We start from the raw sequence: 20587 nt of genomic DNA on the forward strand, positions 1-20587 counted from the left end.
TTCAAGGACCTGTGGTTAGCCAAAACTTGAGTGTAAGCCCAGTGTGAGGCCACCTGGGCTTTAACAATTTATAACTTTTGCCAATGTTTTCTTATTTTTTTCTTCTCCCCAAAGGCCCCCAGTCCTTGGTTCTATATTGTAGTTGTAGGTCCTTCCAGTTGTGCTACTTGGGTTGCCACCTCAGCATAGCCTGATGAGTGGTGTCATGTCCGCGTCTAGGATCCCAACCAGCGAAACCCTGGGCCACCAAAGCAGAGCACATGTACTTAACCAGTCAACTACGGGCGGCCCCTAACAATTTGTAACTTTTATTTGGTTATAAAGCTCAGGGAGTCAAAGGTTAAAGATACAGATATTTACATATGAGTGTAACTAAAGAAGCAGGGAAAGAGGATGAGTGCTTTTGGTTTTAACCCCATATATGCCGAGTTCAATGTAAAGGAACTGACATCAGGGCTGGTATCACTATTTCTATATTTGTTTCCTGCAGGTGAGGTACATCCCCTGGTCCATAAATATCATGCATTACAGTACCATACATTTAAACCAATTGTTATAATTGCTAGTGACTTGGTTGCTGTCATCTACCATTTCATGAAGAATTCTTTTTGATAAAGAGTTCTAAATTGTAAAATTCCTTCAAAGAAAAGTTGGCCTTTTGCCTTCCTTTGTTGGAGAATCTATTAGACCATTTCCCTGTATTTCTTATTCCTTACAAAGAATAAAATGGTTAGACAAGAGACATCTGAATATACAATCTAAAATTTGGCTTTAAAGAAAACCATACTGAGTTAGTAAGACTCACTCAGGGGGGAACCATGTTTATTTTGTTTTTAAAGAATATTGACTTTATAGATGTACATTACCTCTTTTGTCTTCTCTCCTATAGAACTCCATTTCTGGCATTTTATCCACACTTAGTCCTGGAAACCTGCCTCTTATCATCTGGCATTTCTTTGCATATCTCCAGTAGCACAAAGATACATTTTTTAAAAGTCTTAGGTAGCGATCATAACCACCACATTATCCTTAAGAAGCAGGTTCAGGATATTAAAGATATTAATAACAATTATTTCTTCTCTCAAACCCTGAGAATTCCTACTCTGACTAGCTCAGTGCTACAACCTTCAAATTATTTTTTAAATATCTAAGTTCTTGAATAGGTTTCTGCTCCCTAATTTCTGTGAAAATATATAGTATGTGCCACTCTAACTAAGTTATCAGTTTGTGACAAACTTGTTGGGTACATGAACACCACCATACAACAAATTCTCAATTATAAACCTACCCGCTATGAAAGAATAAACCTTTAATTTCCACAAATAGGTTACAGTGGTGAAATACAATTGGGAAATATTCTATTTTTTCAGCCTTCCTAAATAATAGGATGATCCAAATAGCATCTTTTTAGTTTGCATAATTTTCTTTTAATATGAGACTTTGTTTTTCTAGGGAAAGTTATTTCCATCAGTCTGTGATTAGAAATACCTGTTTAATACCTGTTTCGGTAGAAAAAGCCTTGAAGGCATTGTATGCATGTACAAATGAGTAAATAATAGTATCAAAATGGCTTAGAAGCAAGAAAACAAGGAATTATGAGTATGAATGACACTTCCTAAGATTTCTTTTTTTATATAAATCTGAGAACAGAGTTGGGTGGGGAGGTTGCCTTGTTGATTTTTCTCTTCTTGTTTATTTTTGTTGTTGTTGGTTTGGGGCATGATGGTTGCTTGCCTGGAAAATGATATAGTCCTATCTCAAAAAGATTTGGATGTGATACATTACTGCCACTTGGCAAAACTTTTCAATTATAAAATGCTTCACAGTTACAACTGAAAGGACCTAAGAAATCATGTATAACAACTTAGCTTCACAAATTTGGAGACAGGCCTAGATAAATTAAGCAACAAATGCAGAATCATGCAGCAAGTTTAGTGCCAGAGCTGAAATAGAAACCTTCATATCCTGACTACAAATTCAGGACATTTTCACCATACCTCACTTTTCTCTTTTCCTGCAGTTTCATATATCTGAATATGGGGTTGGTGAAAGTGGTGAACAGATACTGGCTTTTTTAGACTTCGACAAGATAGTCTCAAAAGGCAGTTTTCATGTGACAAACAGAAGGTTCAAATAATTGGATAGCTTAGCATGTTCTGCAATCTTTTGTGAGAAATTCACAACTAAATAAGGTATTAGAGATTTATAGCTTCATGGTTAGCCTGTGGATTCATTATAGATTCAGTCTGTGGTTCACCAGCATTTACACACCATTGTCTAGGAACAAACTTTCTGATGAATACATACATTTTCCAGATTGTTGATGCTTACCTTCTTACTAAGTGTTAAAAGAAAACTTTTTGAAAACTGTTTTTATGGAAATAGTTCTAAAATAGATAGTATAATTTACTGCATTCCTAAACAATATCCTAAACATCACATGGTCCTTTCTTGATGACTCAGATTCACCATTGTAAACATAATCATTGATGCCTACAGCTGTGGAAGCTGTTAGTGTGAGGGGGGTTAGAGCCTACTCTAAAATAACCCTCAAAGAGCCCTCTGTCTCTTTTCCCTTGTCTTCAGATTAATCAGCTTTCACTTCTTGTTGCTGTCAGTGTGTTGATCTAGTTCAGCCCACCTCTGCCCCTTCTACTTTTCAGCTTTAATGTGTGGTGAGGCTTTCAATTCCCAAAGCCAGGCTCATGGATGAGGGTTGAATAAATTGATTGATTAATCTAAGGGAGTTGGGGCTCCCTGTAGGTAAAGTATAAGATAAGTTGTAATGCACGTCCTTAGTCATCTCGTGTTTCTAAGTTCATGAGACTGGGTTTATTTGAGTGACTTCTGCATAAATGATGTATTACTATCATTAATATCCACAATGATTATGTAAAATATTCACTAGCTACCTGAACTATCAAATAACCTAGAAATCAATAGAACATAATTTCTTTATTGTTTTTTGTTGTAGCTACTCATGATTCTCTAAACATATCTGTCATGGGTGTAATTGTCATTTCTTAATCCTTCTTAAGAGCTTATTTGTGGTCTGTTGTTAAAATTCTAATGATGATAGGCTATCAACATACCAAGATTGAAGTTAATAAAAGTAAGCATATAAGTTATGGTAAAGGATGCATACCATGAGTTTGTTACAAATATCAGGTCCTTATAAATAAGGACCAGAAATAGACCTTAATTTACATTCTGATGAATTTCTGAAATTTTCAAATCTCGTGATATCCCCAAAATATTTATGAATCATCAAAGTATATTATAGCCACTGCATGATGTTACATAATTGAAAGGACCTATGAGATTCTGATAAGGCTTTAATAATGGCCAAAGGTACAGTGCAGCAGGAGAAAGATGGCTCCTAAGGCCATTTTTAGTTATACAGGTCGTGCTTTGTCTTCTAATTGTGAACCACCAAGATATGTGCAAGATAACCTTGGTGTCAGGAGAGCCAAGGCACAAGTTTACTGAGAATCTTTGACCACACTGGTCACATAGCTGAAAGTAGGCTTCATAATCAATTAAATCAGATTCAAACCATCAATCTATACGTTTTCAACAATGTCGACAAGCTAGTACAGAGTGCCTCCAAGGGAGTTTCAGACTTTTAAACAGCACTTTATAAAGCTAGTACGTTTCATCCCAAACTTGACCAAGGAGACCAAACTCCCAGGCATCCCTGGAGTTAAGCATATAGACTCACTGCAAGTTAACCCTGTCCTTACTCATTTATTCTGTATTTTCTAAGTGTATTTTTATTATTGGCTTGGTAAATCTCTTGTTTTTCCTTTCATGGAATAACTGCCACCATGACAGTGACAACTAGTCATACTACTGTTTATTGAACATCCATTCTTTGCCAAGATCTGAGCAAAGTGCTTCATGTACATTACCTTGTTTATAACCATGAGATTGGAGCTGTTATTCCGATTTTACAGATGAAGAAGGGAAGCTTAGGGTTTTTGCTTTCCTCACATAGCTGTTTGCACTAACAAGTCTTTTTGCTACTTTCTAAGTGTATAACCGATGTGCATTACTTAACAAGCTTGGGATACCAATGAGATCACTTTTGTTATTCAAATTAAACAACCACAGACCTTGGTAATACAAGAATGTCCTTCTTCCTTCCCTGACCAACCCTGTTTCTATGAGAAATTCAGGAACTCTAGGGTTGCATATTAGGTCTAGAGGAGTAGGCCATGAGCCTTGCATTGAAGAAAAGATAATAGAATGCTACGTTCATTTGTAGAAAGTCCCTATTCTCTGTTACTTTTCATGTTCTTGCTACCATTACTACTATTGCTGGTATACGTCAAAACGAGGGCACCCAAACCAGGCTTTCACATACCCAGAACAGTTCCAAGGACACTGAAGGGATCACTAGAGTAACTGAGGCATAGATTGCCTCAGCTGGGCTGGTAGTAATTTCCAGCAATGCTGGGAAAAGAAAAGGGCCCCCTTCCTACCTAGCATTTCACTCACCTGTGCTCAGTCCATTAAACAGCAGGCCTGATTTCCCAATGTTTCAGCTATTTAGTGACCCTGTTGTTTCAGTTTTCACATCCCTAGCCTTTTCCCCAGGCAAGCTCATAGAACCCGAGTGGCTAATTGAGGAAAGACTAGCTTAGGAAAACCTACAAATGAATGATATGACTGGATAGTGTAGGGGGCTACACCGTATTCTTTCTCTGCTAGCTGTAACTTTTATCAGGGCGGCAATAACCCATCTGATGGGTTTCAGTAACTGAACTTTCAAAAGGGATCTTGGTCTCCTTCCTCAGAGAAGGAGCTTCCCAGCCCATTCAAGCTTGGTGTGCTAGATTTGAGAGAGCAGTGGCAAGACTCCATCTGTCTTCAGAACCCCTAGGTCAGAGGTTCCCAAACTTTCCGAATTTATGGTGCCCTGAGTTGTCACAGTGATTTTTTTGTAGCAGCCACAGCCTAAAAGAAATACCTGATAGTTCCATTTATTAAGTAATAAGGTCTAAACAACTTAATAAGTATTTACATCCTGACAACTTAGTAGCCATTTGAAAAAAATACTATACATAAATTGATAGAAATTAATATTTTTATTTCAGTCTTAGATAGCCATGGAATTACTTCCTAACGGGATGTATGTGCCTGTTGGGCACCACACAGCTTCTTAAACCTTGGAATAAAATTGGATACTGTCACCTCCATTTCCTGTTCTGCATTGATTTTTCACATAGCACTTGTTTTTTTTTAATCACAGTCAAAAATCCATCTTCACAAAGGAAATGCATGTGGAACTATCTAATGGTGAAACTGTGAACCACCTTAAGCTAGTAGTTTGTGTGATGTCCAACAGATATTGAGTATGAATGCATTTCCTTCAAAAATCTAAAATATCCTGCACATTCTCCATGAATTTGCTGCAGCAACCTGGGGGGCCTTGGTGCACACTTTAGGAACCATGGTGCTAGGTTTCTTGCTAAGCCAAAAAGCATCTGGCTATGTCCTCTTCCCAAAACACTAGGCATCCAGCTACTCTACCTCTACATAACTATCAGGGGAAATCATATGGTTCTTACAGAACAAAAACTGTCCGCTCCAAGAGGAGCACAAATAGAAATATTCTACAGATTTCAAAAGGTAGGTTCTCTTGCTAAAAAAAAGGATATTCAAGTGCTGTCTCACTAGAAACTTTGTTGTCAATGTATTCAGTATTTCACAATCAAATATTAAGTTTGCAGTGCAGTTTCATAATTAGAGGTACGATTCATGGCTTCCCAGCTTCTAGTCTTCAAGTTTCTCTCATTCTGCCTTTTCATTTATTCCACACTTACTGAATCCTGTTCTGTACCAAGTTCTTTACTAGGTGTTACGAAAGACAGTGGTTGGATCAAAATATTAATAATACATGGGCTCTGCCCTCAAGAAGCTTATAGTCTTGAGGAGGACCCAGATTATAATTCAGTTTAATTAATTGCTAAAATTGAAGTATACATAAATACTGAGAGTCTATAGCGGCTCTGTTGAAGTGGGGGGTAGAGTCTGGGAAACGTTTTTAGAGGATGATACATCTGAATGGAGTAGAAATTCACTAGGCAGAAGAAATATCAGGTACAAAATTATGGAGGCAATAAAGAGCCTGTTTGGAGAATGGTAAGATTTGGTTTGACTGAGAAGTAAGATACATGGTGGGTGTAGTGGCCAAAGAAATCACCCAATATCCATATCTTTGACTTCTGTCCCTTTCTTTCCACCCCTGCTGCCACCATTCTAATGCATGATCTCATTATTTCTTAACCTGGTCTATTGTAAGCAGCCTTTTACCTGACCTTTTTCTCCTCATCCTACCTCCAAATCTGTTTTATATATATGGTTTCTACATTATTCTCCCTGAAGTATTGGTCTAAAATCTTAAATGCTATCAAGTAGTTTAACTATCTTAGCCTAACATTAAGTGCCTCAATGGCATGGCTCTTGGCCTGTTTCCAGTTTCATTTCCCACTCTTCCTATTTTGAATCTTGTACTTTGACCCTACTGACTGGCTCACTGTTCCTCATTTATACCCCTCGCTTTATTCAATTCCAAGCCCTCACTCACTGTTTTGTTTTCATAGGATGTCTTTCCTCACCTTCTTTCCATGTCCCAATCCTGCCAATGCTTAAAAGGCCAGCTCAAATACACTTTTTAGGATCTTTCTACAGTTCCCTCCCTCACCACCAAACACACCTACCTAGTAGAAATATGCCTGCCTTTGACCTCAAAAAGCATCCACCATGTTGCCTTGCCTTAGAGCTCTTTGTGTATCTCTTTTAGCTTTATTATGTCTTGCACTGAGGAGCCTTGAGGGCAGAGGCCATCTGCTACTCATCTTTGGCTTGTCATGATCTCATTGTACTACTTTGTGTTCAGTAAATACTCCTAAGAAAAAGAATTTTATTTACTTAAAAGAAAATGTAAACATTTGCAACTTTAAATAGTGGCTCCTTCAGTGAAATCAGGCCCAAGATGAAAGAACTGATTAGATAATTGGAGTAGAGATTTTTCCAAGTGGGCTGTTAATTTTCAGGCCCTATGATCTGCTGTTTTTTGCCAAATGTATGCATGTGATTTTACTTGGCTGAGGATTTTTGGCATTAAAATATCAGTTTTAGTATCCTGCAATGCATTAAAAAATATATTACACAACTACATATTTTGGTTTAAGGCCATAATTTAGGGAGTTACTTGAGAAGCCATCTTATTTTATTCTTTTTGAAGAGAAAGCATGGGTGAGAGCTCTTTATTTTGAAATTATGAAAAAGTAATTACCCTTTTTGAATAAATATACTTTCTTGTGGGTGTATGTGTATGTATCAGTCTTAGATTTTAAATATTTTCTTTTGTAAAGGTGTTTCCCATCTGAATCTAAAGAAAACAGTTTAGGGTTTTTGGGTTTTCTTTATTTCCTTTAATGAGAAAAGCACACATTTTATCCAACACCTCAGTTTGACTAACAACATAGTTCTTAAAGTAAATTTACATTCTGTGTAGTTGTCACATCATGTTATCTCTGATGAAGGCATACACATGACTCCAGACAGCTGTGGGCTGACTCACACAATTTGATAAGGAGGCAGTGGGAAGTGATCTACTTTAGTTTCAAACATCACTTCTTTAGTTTTAGAAGTCCAAACACAGGCCCTTGAATCATGGAAATTGCCCAGTATTTTAGGAAGAGATAGTCTGACCCCATGAATAGCAGCAGAGCATTGTCTGATACAGCACCAGAAGGTCAGAGGATGGCGCAAAAACGGGCAGCATTCTGCTCTGCTGTACACAGGGTCACTAGGAGTCGGAATCGGCACCCACAACACCGTCGGATCTTATCCTGTAGGTTCAAGCTGCCACCTTCCCCTTTGTTTTGTTTCTACACTGAAAAAAATCCTAATTCTGGTGTCATCCATTAGGTTTCCAGATTACTTTCATGAGGACTGGAAAATACGCTGCCACAACTTCCTGTTTCCTATTATATGGCAGACATAACTAGTCTATAACAATATCTTTCCCAGTCAGATTCTTATTCTAGGTGGTATCTTCTAATTGACCAGATTTGGCAAGTGAGATAAAATCTACTTGCCAGCTTATTCCATTTAGTGTTTTCAGTATTATATTACCTTGCCTCCCAGTACAAAAAATACACAGAAAGTGTTTGTAGCATGCTCTTAGTAATTTGACTAGGCTGGGATTAGAACCATGTCCTGCTACATTACCTTATAGTTGCTTAACCTTCTGAATTAGATGGCTTTCTGGTTACAACAGTTAGCTGCTTTCCTTGATCCTCCTTTTCCATGTAGATAGCATATAACAAAATTATTTTATCTTAGAGTTTCAGTTTTTTTCTCTTAAAAGCTTAAGATACATTTTGTTTATTGTTTGGTTTATCTTCGAGAAAACTGTCCCAAAAGCCAGGGATATCTTAGACTGAATAGCATATCTATTATATTTAAAAACAAGGGGCAGATAGTCCTGATCAGTTTTGCGCTTGTCAGACCATACATAGAGTATTGCACTCAGTGAAGAACACTGTATTTTATGAGAAGAAGATGGTGCAGAGAGTCGTATTTATTTTATATGACCAACAGATGAAGGAACTAGACAAGTTTATCCTGGAAAAGAGAAACCCCAAGGGAAATCAGTTACTGTCTTCATATATTAGTTGGCCTGTTATATGGAGGAGACTTATGTGTCATTTCAGAGGGTGTAAATAAGACCAATGGCTAGGAAGTTAATTCAGTGAAATGTCCCTTGAAAAAGGGCTCTGTAGTCAAATAAATATGACAAATGCAAGTGTCATGTTCCTTTTCTGGAGATTTATAAATATATATTAAACATATATTAAGGGCCCTAAAAAGTCATGCAGTGAAAGATCTTTTTAAGTATGTTAATACCAGCATTCCACAAAAACCTTCCTCAGAACTAGTTTTCTAAGATACTCACATTTGGGTAGTGGTTCTCAAACTGCGGTAGTGGGACCAGCAGCACAAGCATTACCTGGGAACTTATTAGAAAAGCAACTTCTTGGCCCCACCCCAGACCTATGGAATGAGAAACTCTGGGAGCTGGGCTCCACGTTCTGTGTGCTGTTAAGTCCTCTAGGGGATTCTGATGCTCCTAAACTGTGAGAAGCAATGCTAAAAAATTCCGCTGTCATTCTCCAATTCAACAGCATCCTTTTAGTTTCCTTCATAGCACTTACCACAATTTTTACTTTTTAAGATTTCTTCTAAAGATATTCTATGACTCTCTGATTCATTTTATAGATGGTTACCCTTATGAGGTACGGAACAAGGGAAATACTTAGAGAAGGCCTACCATAATTTTCAACCTAGTGTAGGTGCCATCTAGCTGCTATCAATTTGGATACTTTAAAGAATCCTAAGTAACAAATCCATATCTTCTGTACAGTGAAAACACATTTCTATAATGAGGCAAGCCTTAAATTCATTGCTATTGTTGCCATTTTTAAAAGAGCACTGACTGTTTTTCATTTACTTCAAAATGTTCTTTGCAAAATGTAAACTTTTTTTAACATTTGAAGGTCCTGTTGCCTTCTCCCATGTCAGAAGTCTATAAGATTAGGGAGTTCTCTAATTTCCTTGCATTAGCAGAGATTAAATTCTGGTAGCATTGTATTCATCTCTCCAAACAAACAGGACACTTTTTGGAAAAATGTAATTGAAGTAAAGTTTAAAATTAATCTGATGTAAAAATAAAAATAATTCCCCGTAAGTGTGCATATAACTATTGCCTTATTTATTTTACTGGGTATCATAAATATACAGTTTGAATGTTTATATAAAATGCCTCTATAAGCCATACAGAAGTATTTTCTTTTTCTGAAGGACAATAAAATGGGGTTGAATATATTAAATTGTCACAATATGTTTAACTTAAGTGCATTTAGAAAAAATTATTAGTAGTATTCCTTGGAATGAATTATGGCAAAATTTATCTTAATTTCTTGGTCATCTCTTCTTTTTCATACAACTAAGCATTCTTTGGGTTTACATTATTAGGTCAATTGGAGAATTATTTATTTATTTTTGGTTCGGGGGACAACGACTGACAGTCTAGAGACTGGATTTTGATTTGCTTGCTGCTGTCCAACAGCAGCATGCCTTGGGATATCCACTTAGAGTGATGAGTATAGTATAGCGGTCTCATTAGTACTGTATTTAAACACCCATGGTTGGCAGGAATGTGCTAAAGTCTGAATATAACATGGTTAATTATGTCACTGTCCCTGCCCGGGGCAACTGCTACTGAAAGGACACACTCACATGACGAGGAAGATGGCAGATGTGGTGGTTTGGAGCTAAAATGTTACTTCATTGCTGACTCTCAGAAAGAGGTTTAGGATGTTGGCTGTGTTTTCTAAAGAGCATCTAGCAGTTTTCATCTTGTATGTTAACTTTCCACACGGTTTTTTTATTACACTTTTATGCTTATTATTATATCTCTTTTTAGTTTTCCTCACAGAAGAAAAAGCCAATTCAGTATTAAAACGTTACCCAAGAGCTAATGGCCTTTTTGAAGAAATAAGACAGGGCAACATTGAGCGTGAATGCAAAGAAGAAGTCTGCACATTTGAAGAAGCAAGAGAAGCTTTTGAAAATAATGAAAAAACTGTAAGTATATTGGCAGTTTTTAAAAAATTTTCACAGATTTGCCTGCCTTTTTGATGTATGAGTGAAATCTGCACCCCAAAATTGTCTGCATTGCTATCAATTAAAAATTACCCTCATAAAGAACTCTGAAAGTAGCATCTAACTAAGAATGCTCTGTGGGCAGGAGAGCTGGGATCACTTCCCTGTATGTTGGTCTGTTTTTAAGGACTCTATTTCCATAGGGCTCTGCTGAGCTGAGATTTATCATCTTAGCAAAGGGGGGAGCATTTGTTTCCCACGAGGCCTTGTTTGGGGACAGTTATAGATAACTTCATCCCCTTACTCTGCCTGATTAGAGAGAAGGTGTGGAGGAAGCATATAGATACTGACACTTTTAAAATGTTTTACTTCTCGTACAAAAGAAAAGGCATACCCAAACTCCCCTCTCCACTCTGAGAATACTCCTCTTCACCTCTCTTTACTCTGGACTGCATGCTACTCAAGGAGAGCAGGGATGGGAAAGCACAGGGCGGTGGTGTAAATTCTACAGAACTGCTCTACAGTTGGCAATGGCATTACCAGAGGTAGCCATTATATGGAGATCCATTCCTGTGCACCAACCGTGACAATAACAGAGTAGATATTAAACAAGTGATGTCAGTTGTGCTAGAAGACAGATATGTCTCAGGAGCAGCAGAGGCAGAAGTTCTAAAAAAAAAAAAAAAAGGGGGGGGGGTTGATCTCTTGTTAGATAGAGAAGGACCTGGAGGTAAGAGGAAGGAGCTCAAGGAGAGATGACCAGAGAAGCATCATTGCTAGATTCCAGGGTTCACAGCAAAAGCAAAATCAGTTTATAAGTTGATAAGCTGTGAGCATCACTTTTTAAAAAAATCTTACTTAAATCACAATTAAAAATGGAAAAAAAATACATCATCCATAATCCCATCATGCAATCACAAAGCACTGTTGGCTTTTTAATTTCTTTCCAGCTTGTTTTCTTCTGCATCTGCTTAGCCCTTGTTGGTTTTATTTTATACCTTTATTTTTTCTTCTTATAAAATGAATTAATGTTCACTATAGAGAAGTTGAAAATGTAGTAAAACATGAAATGAATAAAATGTTTTGAATTTTTAGCACCACTAGTTTTATAATTTTGGTATATATCATCCTGGCCTATTTTTAATAATCATCTTTAATAACAGTAGGATTATAATATAGTGTTTTGGAGCATGCAGTTTTTAATAAAAATTGGCTCATGTCCTTAAAACATAAACAAAACTTAGTTTTTGATACAATCATGTGCCGCACGAGGACATTTCAGTCAACAATGGACCGCATGTACGACCGTGGTCCCCTAAGATTAGTATCACAGAGCCTAGGTGCACACTAGGCTATACCATCTAGGTTTGTGTAAGTGCACTCTGTGATGTTCACACAACGATGGAATTGCCTAATGACACATTTCTCAGAATGTATCCTCCTTGTAAAGTAACACATGACTGTATTGTGTTTTTTCAAAAAATGCAAATTTTAGTCAGTCTGTGGTTTTCATAAAGCTAATGACTTACCCTGCTTTTTCACTCTCTTTGAAAGGAAAGCTAAGAACTTTAGTGGGAAGATACTTTGAAACTATGTAACTATTCCATTCTTCACCAAACTTCTACCCACTAGTTTTAACATCTGCTTTGATGATTCTTGACTGAATCAATTAAATTACAGTTGAGAAATAGTCAATTTCTAACTGCATCATTCTATGTACATTTGTTAGTTGGAATTCCACTATGGGCAGGAGCTTTCCCTTTATCTGTCTGTCTGTCTATTTATTTTTCAGTTTAGCCTCAGATTATTTTATTCAGTGAGTTATAATCCAGTTCTCCCAAATTTGGCTAATGGAAGTTTCTTCAAGCTGGCTTCTCTGTCTTTTGACATGTCCTTATCATTTTTTGAGCATTTTTAAACTTTTTGTCCCAGCAAGACGTTCCAGGATAATCTTGTACTTTCCCTGCCCCCAGCCTTGGCATTGGCTGTTTCTCTGAGGAGCCCTGGTTGCTTTTAGTGAGGAATAATATTTAGAAACCGAGATCTGGGAGCTAGAGGGTCCTCACTGCTGTTAATCACCTCTTCCGGGCCTTCTAGCAACAGAGCTAGAAAAAAAAAATCACACACATATATGCATATAAATGTATACACACACACACACACACACACATACACTCACATACACATACATACATACATACATACATACACATACAAACGTACAAATTTATCCTGCTGATCTCCAATTCCAGTACCCCTCAGGGTTTTTCCTCGTTTTCCCCATTCTGTATTTGTAGATGAGATGTAGATATTCTTTATAGATGTTCTTCCAAAATAAGAACCCTGGCTCCGAATAACATCACTATATTAACCCATTTGCTCAGTCCTACAACACTCATACAAGGGTTTCAGAATTGTAATACCCATACCACAGTGGGGAGGGAGAAGACTTTTATATTCATTCATTTATCCATCCATCCAGGAAATCACTCCCTATGTATTCACAGAGATTATCCTATTTTTTTAAAGTGATATAGTACTTCTTTGTAAGGATATGCCACAGTTCATTCAAGCAATTTACTCTATTTGGGTATTAAGTAATTTTGAATAAGAATTTTGAATTATTTGCAATTAAAAATAATGTTGCAGTAAATAATTTCATGCATATGTATTTTTGCATTATTGGAAGTGTATCTTCAGGGTAAATTCTTAGAATGGATTGCTGGTCAAAGGGTTAGTGCATATGTAGTTTTGTTAGATATTGCCAGAGTACCCTCCGTAATGGTTGTACCATTTTGCATTTCCACTAGACATATGAGAGTGCTTATTTCCTCACAGTCCTACCAGCAGAGTGTATTTTGAAAGTTTTGACGTTTTTGTCAATCTGCTGAGTGAGACACGGTATCTTGGTGGTGTTTCAATTTGCATTTCTCCTGTGAGTGAAGTTGTATATTTTGCCATGTATTTATGGGCCATTTTTATATCTATCTGTGAATTATCTTTGTCTTGTCTTTTATCCATTTTTCTATCAGATTTATGATCTTTTTTCTCTCAGTTTTTAAAAAGTATATTAGAGATACTAGCTTTTACTGGTGATATATATTTCAAATATTTGCTTGCAGTTGTCATTTATATTTTGACTTTAATCGTGGGTTTTTTTCTATGCAAATTTTTTTCACTTCCCTTGTGGCCATAAACATATTTTATTGAATCCAGATTTTTAATCACAGTAGAAAACCTCCCTCTGTACCTTGGTAATAGAGGAATTCACAGTTTCTTCTAATATATTTGAGTTTTTACATTTAGATTTATGATTCACTTAGTTTATTCTTGAGTATGGTGTGAATTATGGATCTGATTTTTTTCATATGGCTATCCAGTTGTCCAAACATCATTTATTATAAAACCCCTCTTTGCCCCAGTGACCCTTATCATATACCTAATTTCAATATGTATTTAGTTGATTTCAGGATTGTATATTCTGGTCCATTGGTCCATCATTCTGCTCAAATGCCAGTACCACATGGTTTTAATTAGAGGATTTCTAGTATATTTTAGCATAAATTAGAGCTAGTTCCCCCTTATAAGCTCTTCTTTTTCAGTGTTTTGTGAGCTATTCTTGCATGCCCATTCCTCTATGTAAATTTTAGTATTAATTTGTATAGCTCCAGAAAAAATAACTTGTGAGTATTTTTTTTTGGATTTCTTTCCATTTGTAAATTAACTTAGGGAGAACTAATGTCTTTAAGATATTAAATCACCTTCTCCAAGAAGAGATTCCTATTTGTTGAAGTCGACATTTCTGTCTTTCAGGAATCTTTTATAGTTTTCATCATGTAGGTTTTGTATATTTCTTAGGTTGATTCCTAAGTATTGCTTTGTTGCTATTGTAAATGGGGTGTTCTTTTCCATGATATATTCTAACCTGTTATGATTTGTGTATGTGTAAGCTATTGATTTTTTCAAACCTTATTGAGTTATACTTGACGTATGATTAACTGTACATATTTAAAGTATACAGTTTAGTAAGTTCTGACATATGTATATACCTGTGAAACCGTCACCACAATCAAGATAATAAACAAATTTATCATTCCCAAAAGTTCCTTCTTGCCCCATATAATTCCTCCTTCCTGCCTCTTTTCACAAACCTCTACCATCCCCAGGCAATGACTGACCTGATTTCTGTCACTATAGATTAATTTATATTTTCTAGCATTTTCTATAAATGAAATCATACATTATGCATTCTCTTGTCTAGCTTCTTTCACTCAGCATAATTATGTTCAAATGCATCCATACTGCACATATCAATAGTTCATTCATTTTTATTGCTGAGGTCTGTCACTGTATATATATGGATATTTGGGTTTCCAGTTTGGGGCTATTACAGATAAAGCTGCTATGAACACTCATGTACTAGGCTATTTTTTTAAATTAAAGAATGATATATTTATTTTGATTTGAGTTCTAAGAAATCCCATTGTCAAAGATATACTTTCAAGAATGCATTTGATTATTTAAAACTTTTTATTTTGAGATAATTATAGGTTCACAGAGAGGTCCCATGTAGCCTTCACCCAGTTTCCCATGATGGTTACATCTTCATAATTGTAGTACAATATCAAAACCAGGAAGCTCACATTAGTACAATCTGTCTATATAGCTCTATGCCATTTTATCACTTGTGTAGGTTCTTGTAACCACCTCTACAATTAAGATTCAGAATTCTTTCATTACCACAAAATTCTCCCTTAATAGTCACCCTCTTCTCCCCTACCACCATCCCTAACCTCTGGTAATCAATAATCTGTTCCCCACCTCTGTAATTCTGTCATTGCAAGAATGTTATATAAGTGGAATCATATAATATGGAACCTTTTGATATTGGCTTTTTACACTCAGCATAATACTCTTGAGATTGATCCAAGTTGTTGTGCATATCACTAGTTCATTCTTTTTTTATTACTGAGTTAGTATACCATGATATGGGTGTACCACAGTTTGTTGAACCATTCACTCATGGAAGGACATCTGGGTTGTTTCCAGTTTGGGGCTGTTACAAATAAAGCTGCTGTGAATATTTATGTACAGGTTTTTGTGTGGACATAAGTTTTTATTTCTCTAGGGTAAATCCCCAGGAGTACAATTATTGGGTTGTATGGTAAGTATATATGTAGTTCTTTAGGACAGTGACAAACTAATTTGTCATTGTACACATTACCATTTTACATTCCCACCAGCAGTATTTGAGTGATCCAGTTTCTCTGCATACTCGTCGGTACTTGGTGGTATTACTGTGTTTTACTTTGGTCATTCTGATAGGTGCGTAGTGATATCACATTGTGGTTTTAATTTCCATTTCCTTAATGGCTAATGATGTCGAACATCTTGTCATGTGCTTATTTTCTATAGTCTCTTCCGTGAAACCATCCTCCATGTCTTTTGCTTATTTTCTAATTGGATTGTTTCTTTTATTATTGAGTTTTGAGAGTTCTTTATATGTTCTAGACACAAATTCATTGTCAGATACATGTTTTGTAGGCTGTTGATTTTTGTGTGTTAATTGTATATCTTACTACCTTACTGAACTCTTTTATCGCTTTCAAGGTAAACAGTGTTTTTAATGCTTACCTCTCCTGCCCAGATGCATCTCAGTGCTTCTGTGAATCCCTTCCTGTCTGCAGAGACAGGACGCTGCATTTCAGCAATCTTTGAGGCAAACAGAAGAAGAAACTCCTTTGGCAATTGCTCAAGCAATTCTCTGTGCTCTCCAGCGTCACTGTTTCTTCTCTATAGAATCATTCTCGTTAGCCTACAGACCTTTTAGAAAAAAGTAACTCTCTTCTCCCCACATCCTTCTCCAGCAACCACCTCATTTTTTGAAATTCTACTCTGCTCTGTCTATACTCATTCCCCTGGTGAGCTTTCCTAGTCTCATGGCTTGAAATGCTAATGACTCTCAAATGTATATCCTGGAGGACTACCCTGAACTGCAGACCTGTATGACTGTCTACTCAACACCTCCATGTGAAATTGAATATGGTTCTCAAAGTAAACATAGACAAATTTGTGTCCCTTCTTAAAATATCTGCCCCGCCACAGCCATTCTGATCTCAGTAGGTGGTAACTCTGTCCATCCATCACTTTGCTAAGCCCCAAAGCTTGTTCTCATCCCTGACTCTTCTCTCTTTTTCATATCCACACCCCATCTGCCAATACTGTTGGTTCTAACATGAAAATTTATTCAGAATCTAGCCACCTCTCAGCCTCTCTACTTGTTAGCATTTTACATCCAGGCTACCATCACTCTCTCATCTGTATGATTTCTTGACCCCCTACTCATAGTTGATTCTCAAAACAGCAGGCTAGAGTGATCCTTTAAAGTGTATTCTCTGTAACACTTCCCATCTCCTTCAGTAAATGTCAAAGTGCTCAGAATCACCCACAAGGCACTACACTATCGGTCCTCATCGCTCTGCACTCCACACCTCCCCTGTGGCTGCAGTTTTTTCTGTACCACATGTCCTATGATGCTCCACCCCTTATTCACTTTACTGTGGCTTTCTTGTGGCTCCTTATACACACACACACAACACATGTCCTGCATCATGGCTTTGGCACTTGTTCTTGCCTCTTCCAGATGGGTATGTCTGAGCTCCCTCACTCACAAAGGCAAGTTTACTTTCTCAGTGAGGAAGTGTCCTACCTTGAATTGTAATCTCTTGCCCCTTCTGTGAATTATTTTTCTTCCCAGCACTTATCACCATCTGACATCTATTTGTTGTGTTTGGTTTTTGTTGCTCTTCCCCCAGAACTGTTAGGTCGATGACAGCAGCATTTCTTGTCTGTTTTGTTCATAGCTATGGTTCTTAGCATATAAAACAGTGCTGGCACATAATAGGAACTAAATAAATATTTGATGAATGAATGAATGAAAGAATGAACAAATGGATTGGCATATTATAAGGTACATTTAATTCATAGGAAGAAGTGATTTAAAACTTCACAAGTGGCTGATAGACGTAGATTTCATTGAAAATGTTTTTTTCTTATTATGTTGGTGTTAGGTTCCTTTCCTTATGGTTTAAAGCCTATCATCTGAGTTTGCTTATGCCATTAAAACCATACTATGTACAATAAGATCATACTGTTTACATAAAACCATACCATTTACCAAGGACTTTTGGTCTAATAAGTGTCATAGAAATGGTATTCTGATCCTTGATCTATTTCAGAAGAGTGTTGGGTGTATGTTAAGAAGGATTTGTTCCGTGTTAAGAAGCATTGACCAGCACAGTTTCATCTTTGAAGTTCATGATTGGTTAACCCTGGCAGTGAAGAAAATAATTGGCTTTTGGGATTTGCCTTCTACTCTTAGACTACTATTAACTATCTTTTTGTTTACTAAAATTTCTCACTTAGAACATGTTTACTCATATATACTTTCATCATCCCCAAATCTGAACTGTGTAAATTTAGAAGTATGATTTCAGTAGAATGGTTTTTTTTTGTAATTTTTTACCTGATTTGGGACAGAAGTCTAATTATAACATATAGTGGAAAAAAAAAAAAAAGTATTGTGCTTCCTGGCCTTCATTTTCACCATATAGAAATCTGGTCAGATTTATTCAGATGTTGTCTGCTGAGTGCCTACTATATACCAGACACAGGACATGCAACAATGAATAAGCTGACCCTCCCTCTTGGCATTTGAGATCTGGTAGAGACAGCAGATATACACACAAAAGCTCACATGAGCAGTAGTTATCAGAATGCCATGCCCAAATCCTCTGCTTTGAGAATCATGTGGACCTGATTTGGTATCTCAGCTCTGCCACCTACTGACTGTGTTGCTTTGTGCTGACGTTTCACCTTTCTAGGCCTCAGTTTCATTATCTTTTCAAAAGGAGAAATTATACCTACAGCATTAGGTTTGGGGCTGTGCACTTAGCTTAGTGCCTTGCACAGAGAAGGCCTTCAATAAATATATTTTATTCTAGTTTTTAGGTGCTGAATTATAGCCACTTTATTTAGGAATCATTGGAATCATTATTTGATCTCTATGGGCCCATCGAGTACTTTGCGTTTTGGAACTTTTAATCTTGAACTAATATGAAGAAAATAGTAGTAGTTCTTTAAAACAACTATTTCAGAACTTTTCTTCACAAATTATTTCTAGTTTATTTATGCTTGACTTTACAAAATGGTGGTCCTCAAACTTTAGAGTGCATAAAAATCAGCTTGGCTGCTTGTCAAAACTGCATAGTCTCACTCAGCACTCAGATCTGGGTTTCTAATACCATTCCGTAATAAAATAAATCAGGACTATTTGGGGAAACGGCTGGTTCTAGGGCTGGGACAGGGAGAATACAAGATGAGCTGGAACATACTGTAGTACCAGTAAGTAAGGAAGTGCTCCAAAAAAACAAAGAACAGGAGCATGTTAAAGGGACATAGAAGCCAACCTGAAGGAGCTCTCAATGGCCAAAGCTGGAACCATTTGAGTAACAGAATAAATAATGTAGTATTGGATTATAATCCAAAGCATACAATAAATACACAAGTCCATAATGATAGAAATCAATGAAAGAATAAATAAATAGGTGAGAAGAGACAAATCTACACTACACAAGAATTCCAAATTATGTATGTAAATACTCCTCTCTCCAGGAGGCAGAGCTTAATTCTCTGTCTCTCTCCAGTGTGGCTTGGACTTAATGATCTGCTTCCAAAGAATGGAGTGTGGAAAGTGGGGGGAAATTAACTTTACAGTGGAGAAATCTGGCAAACACTACCTTGACTGATCAAGGTAACATCATCAGTGATAGGTCGTGTATATCATGTGATAAGAAGGGACTTCACGTCTGTGGTATTTTTCCCAAAAACCCATAACCCCAGCGGGATCATAAGAAAATTACCAAAGATATCCAAATTGAGAGACATTCTACAAAATACCTGACTCCTCAAAACTGTCAAGATCATGAAAAAGAAGAAAAGACTGAGACACTGTCACAGACCAGAGGAGACTAAAGAGACATGATGATTAAATGCATTGTGGATTGGATTCTGGAACAAAAGGTCATTAGTGGGAAAACTAGTGAATCCAAATCCATTGTTAATAGTAATGGACCAATATTGGTTCATTAATTATAACAAATGTACCATCCTAATGTAAATTGCTAATATTAGGGAATACTGGGTGAGGGGTACAGGGGAATACTCTGTACTATCTTTGCAACTTTGCTGTACATCTAAAATTATTCCAAAATAAATTTATTTTAAAAATGCACGTTTTGCTAAACATTACACTAAACGAAGTAAGTCAGACAGAGAAAGCCAAATACCATATGATTTCACTCATATGTGGAAGATAAAAACAAACACATAGATAAGGAGAACAGCTTGGTGGTTACCAGAGGGGAAGGCAGGAGGGGAGAGGACAAAAGGGGTAAAAGGGCACATTTAAAAAAAAAAAAAAGCTACTGGAGCTATATTATTGAACAGAAAAGATAAAGTTCTTGTCCTCACGGAATTTATAATCAGATAAAGGAGACAAACCAAAAAGCAACCAGTAAATGCAGTACTTAAAACTTGTAACAAATTTTGTGACACAGAGTATTGAGAGAATATCAAGAGAGAAGCTACTTCATTATATCGAGTAATCAGGAAAGGCCTCTTTGAGGAGGTGACATTCAAACTAACTTTGAATTTTAAGAAAGAACCAGAAAGTGGCTGGCAGAACATTCTAGACATGTGAAAGATTATTAAGGCGTGAAAGACCTTGCCTTGTTAAAAGAGCTAAAGAAGATGCTGTAGTGGTAATGGGGAAACCACTTTTTGGTGGTGAAGGGGGGAATCAAAAGTTAAAAAAAACTGCACAGTTCAGAGTCCACAGGTCTCCATG

General features: G+C 36.7%; 1 protein-coding gene across 4 annotated transcripts in view; it reads left to right on the top strand.

Annotated features, from left to right (window-relative positions):
* PRRG1 (proline rich and Gla domain 1) overlaps positions 1-20587 on the top strand; it is a 138535-nt gene that overhangs the window by 86295 nt on the left and 31653 nt on the right. For all 4 annotated transcript variants that reach the window (XM_070257788.1, XM_023634041.2, XM_023634042.2 and 1 more), the window contains exon 3: positions 10502-10662. In XM_070257788.1, coding sequence (XP_070113889.1) covers positions 10502-10662 — 161 coding nt within the window. The remainder of the gene's footprint in view (positions 1-10501; positions 10663-20587) is intronic.

The sequence above is a fragment of the Equus caballus genome, chromosome X, assembly GCF_041296265.1.
Source record: "Equus caballus isolate H_3958 breed thoroughbred chromosome X, TB-T2T, whole genome shotgun sequence".
NCBI classification, from domain to species: domain Eukaryota; kingdom Metazoa; phylum Chordata; class Mammalia; order Perissodactyla; family Equidae; genus Equus; species Equus caballus.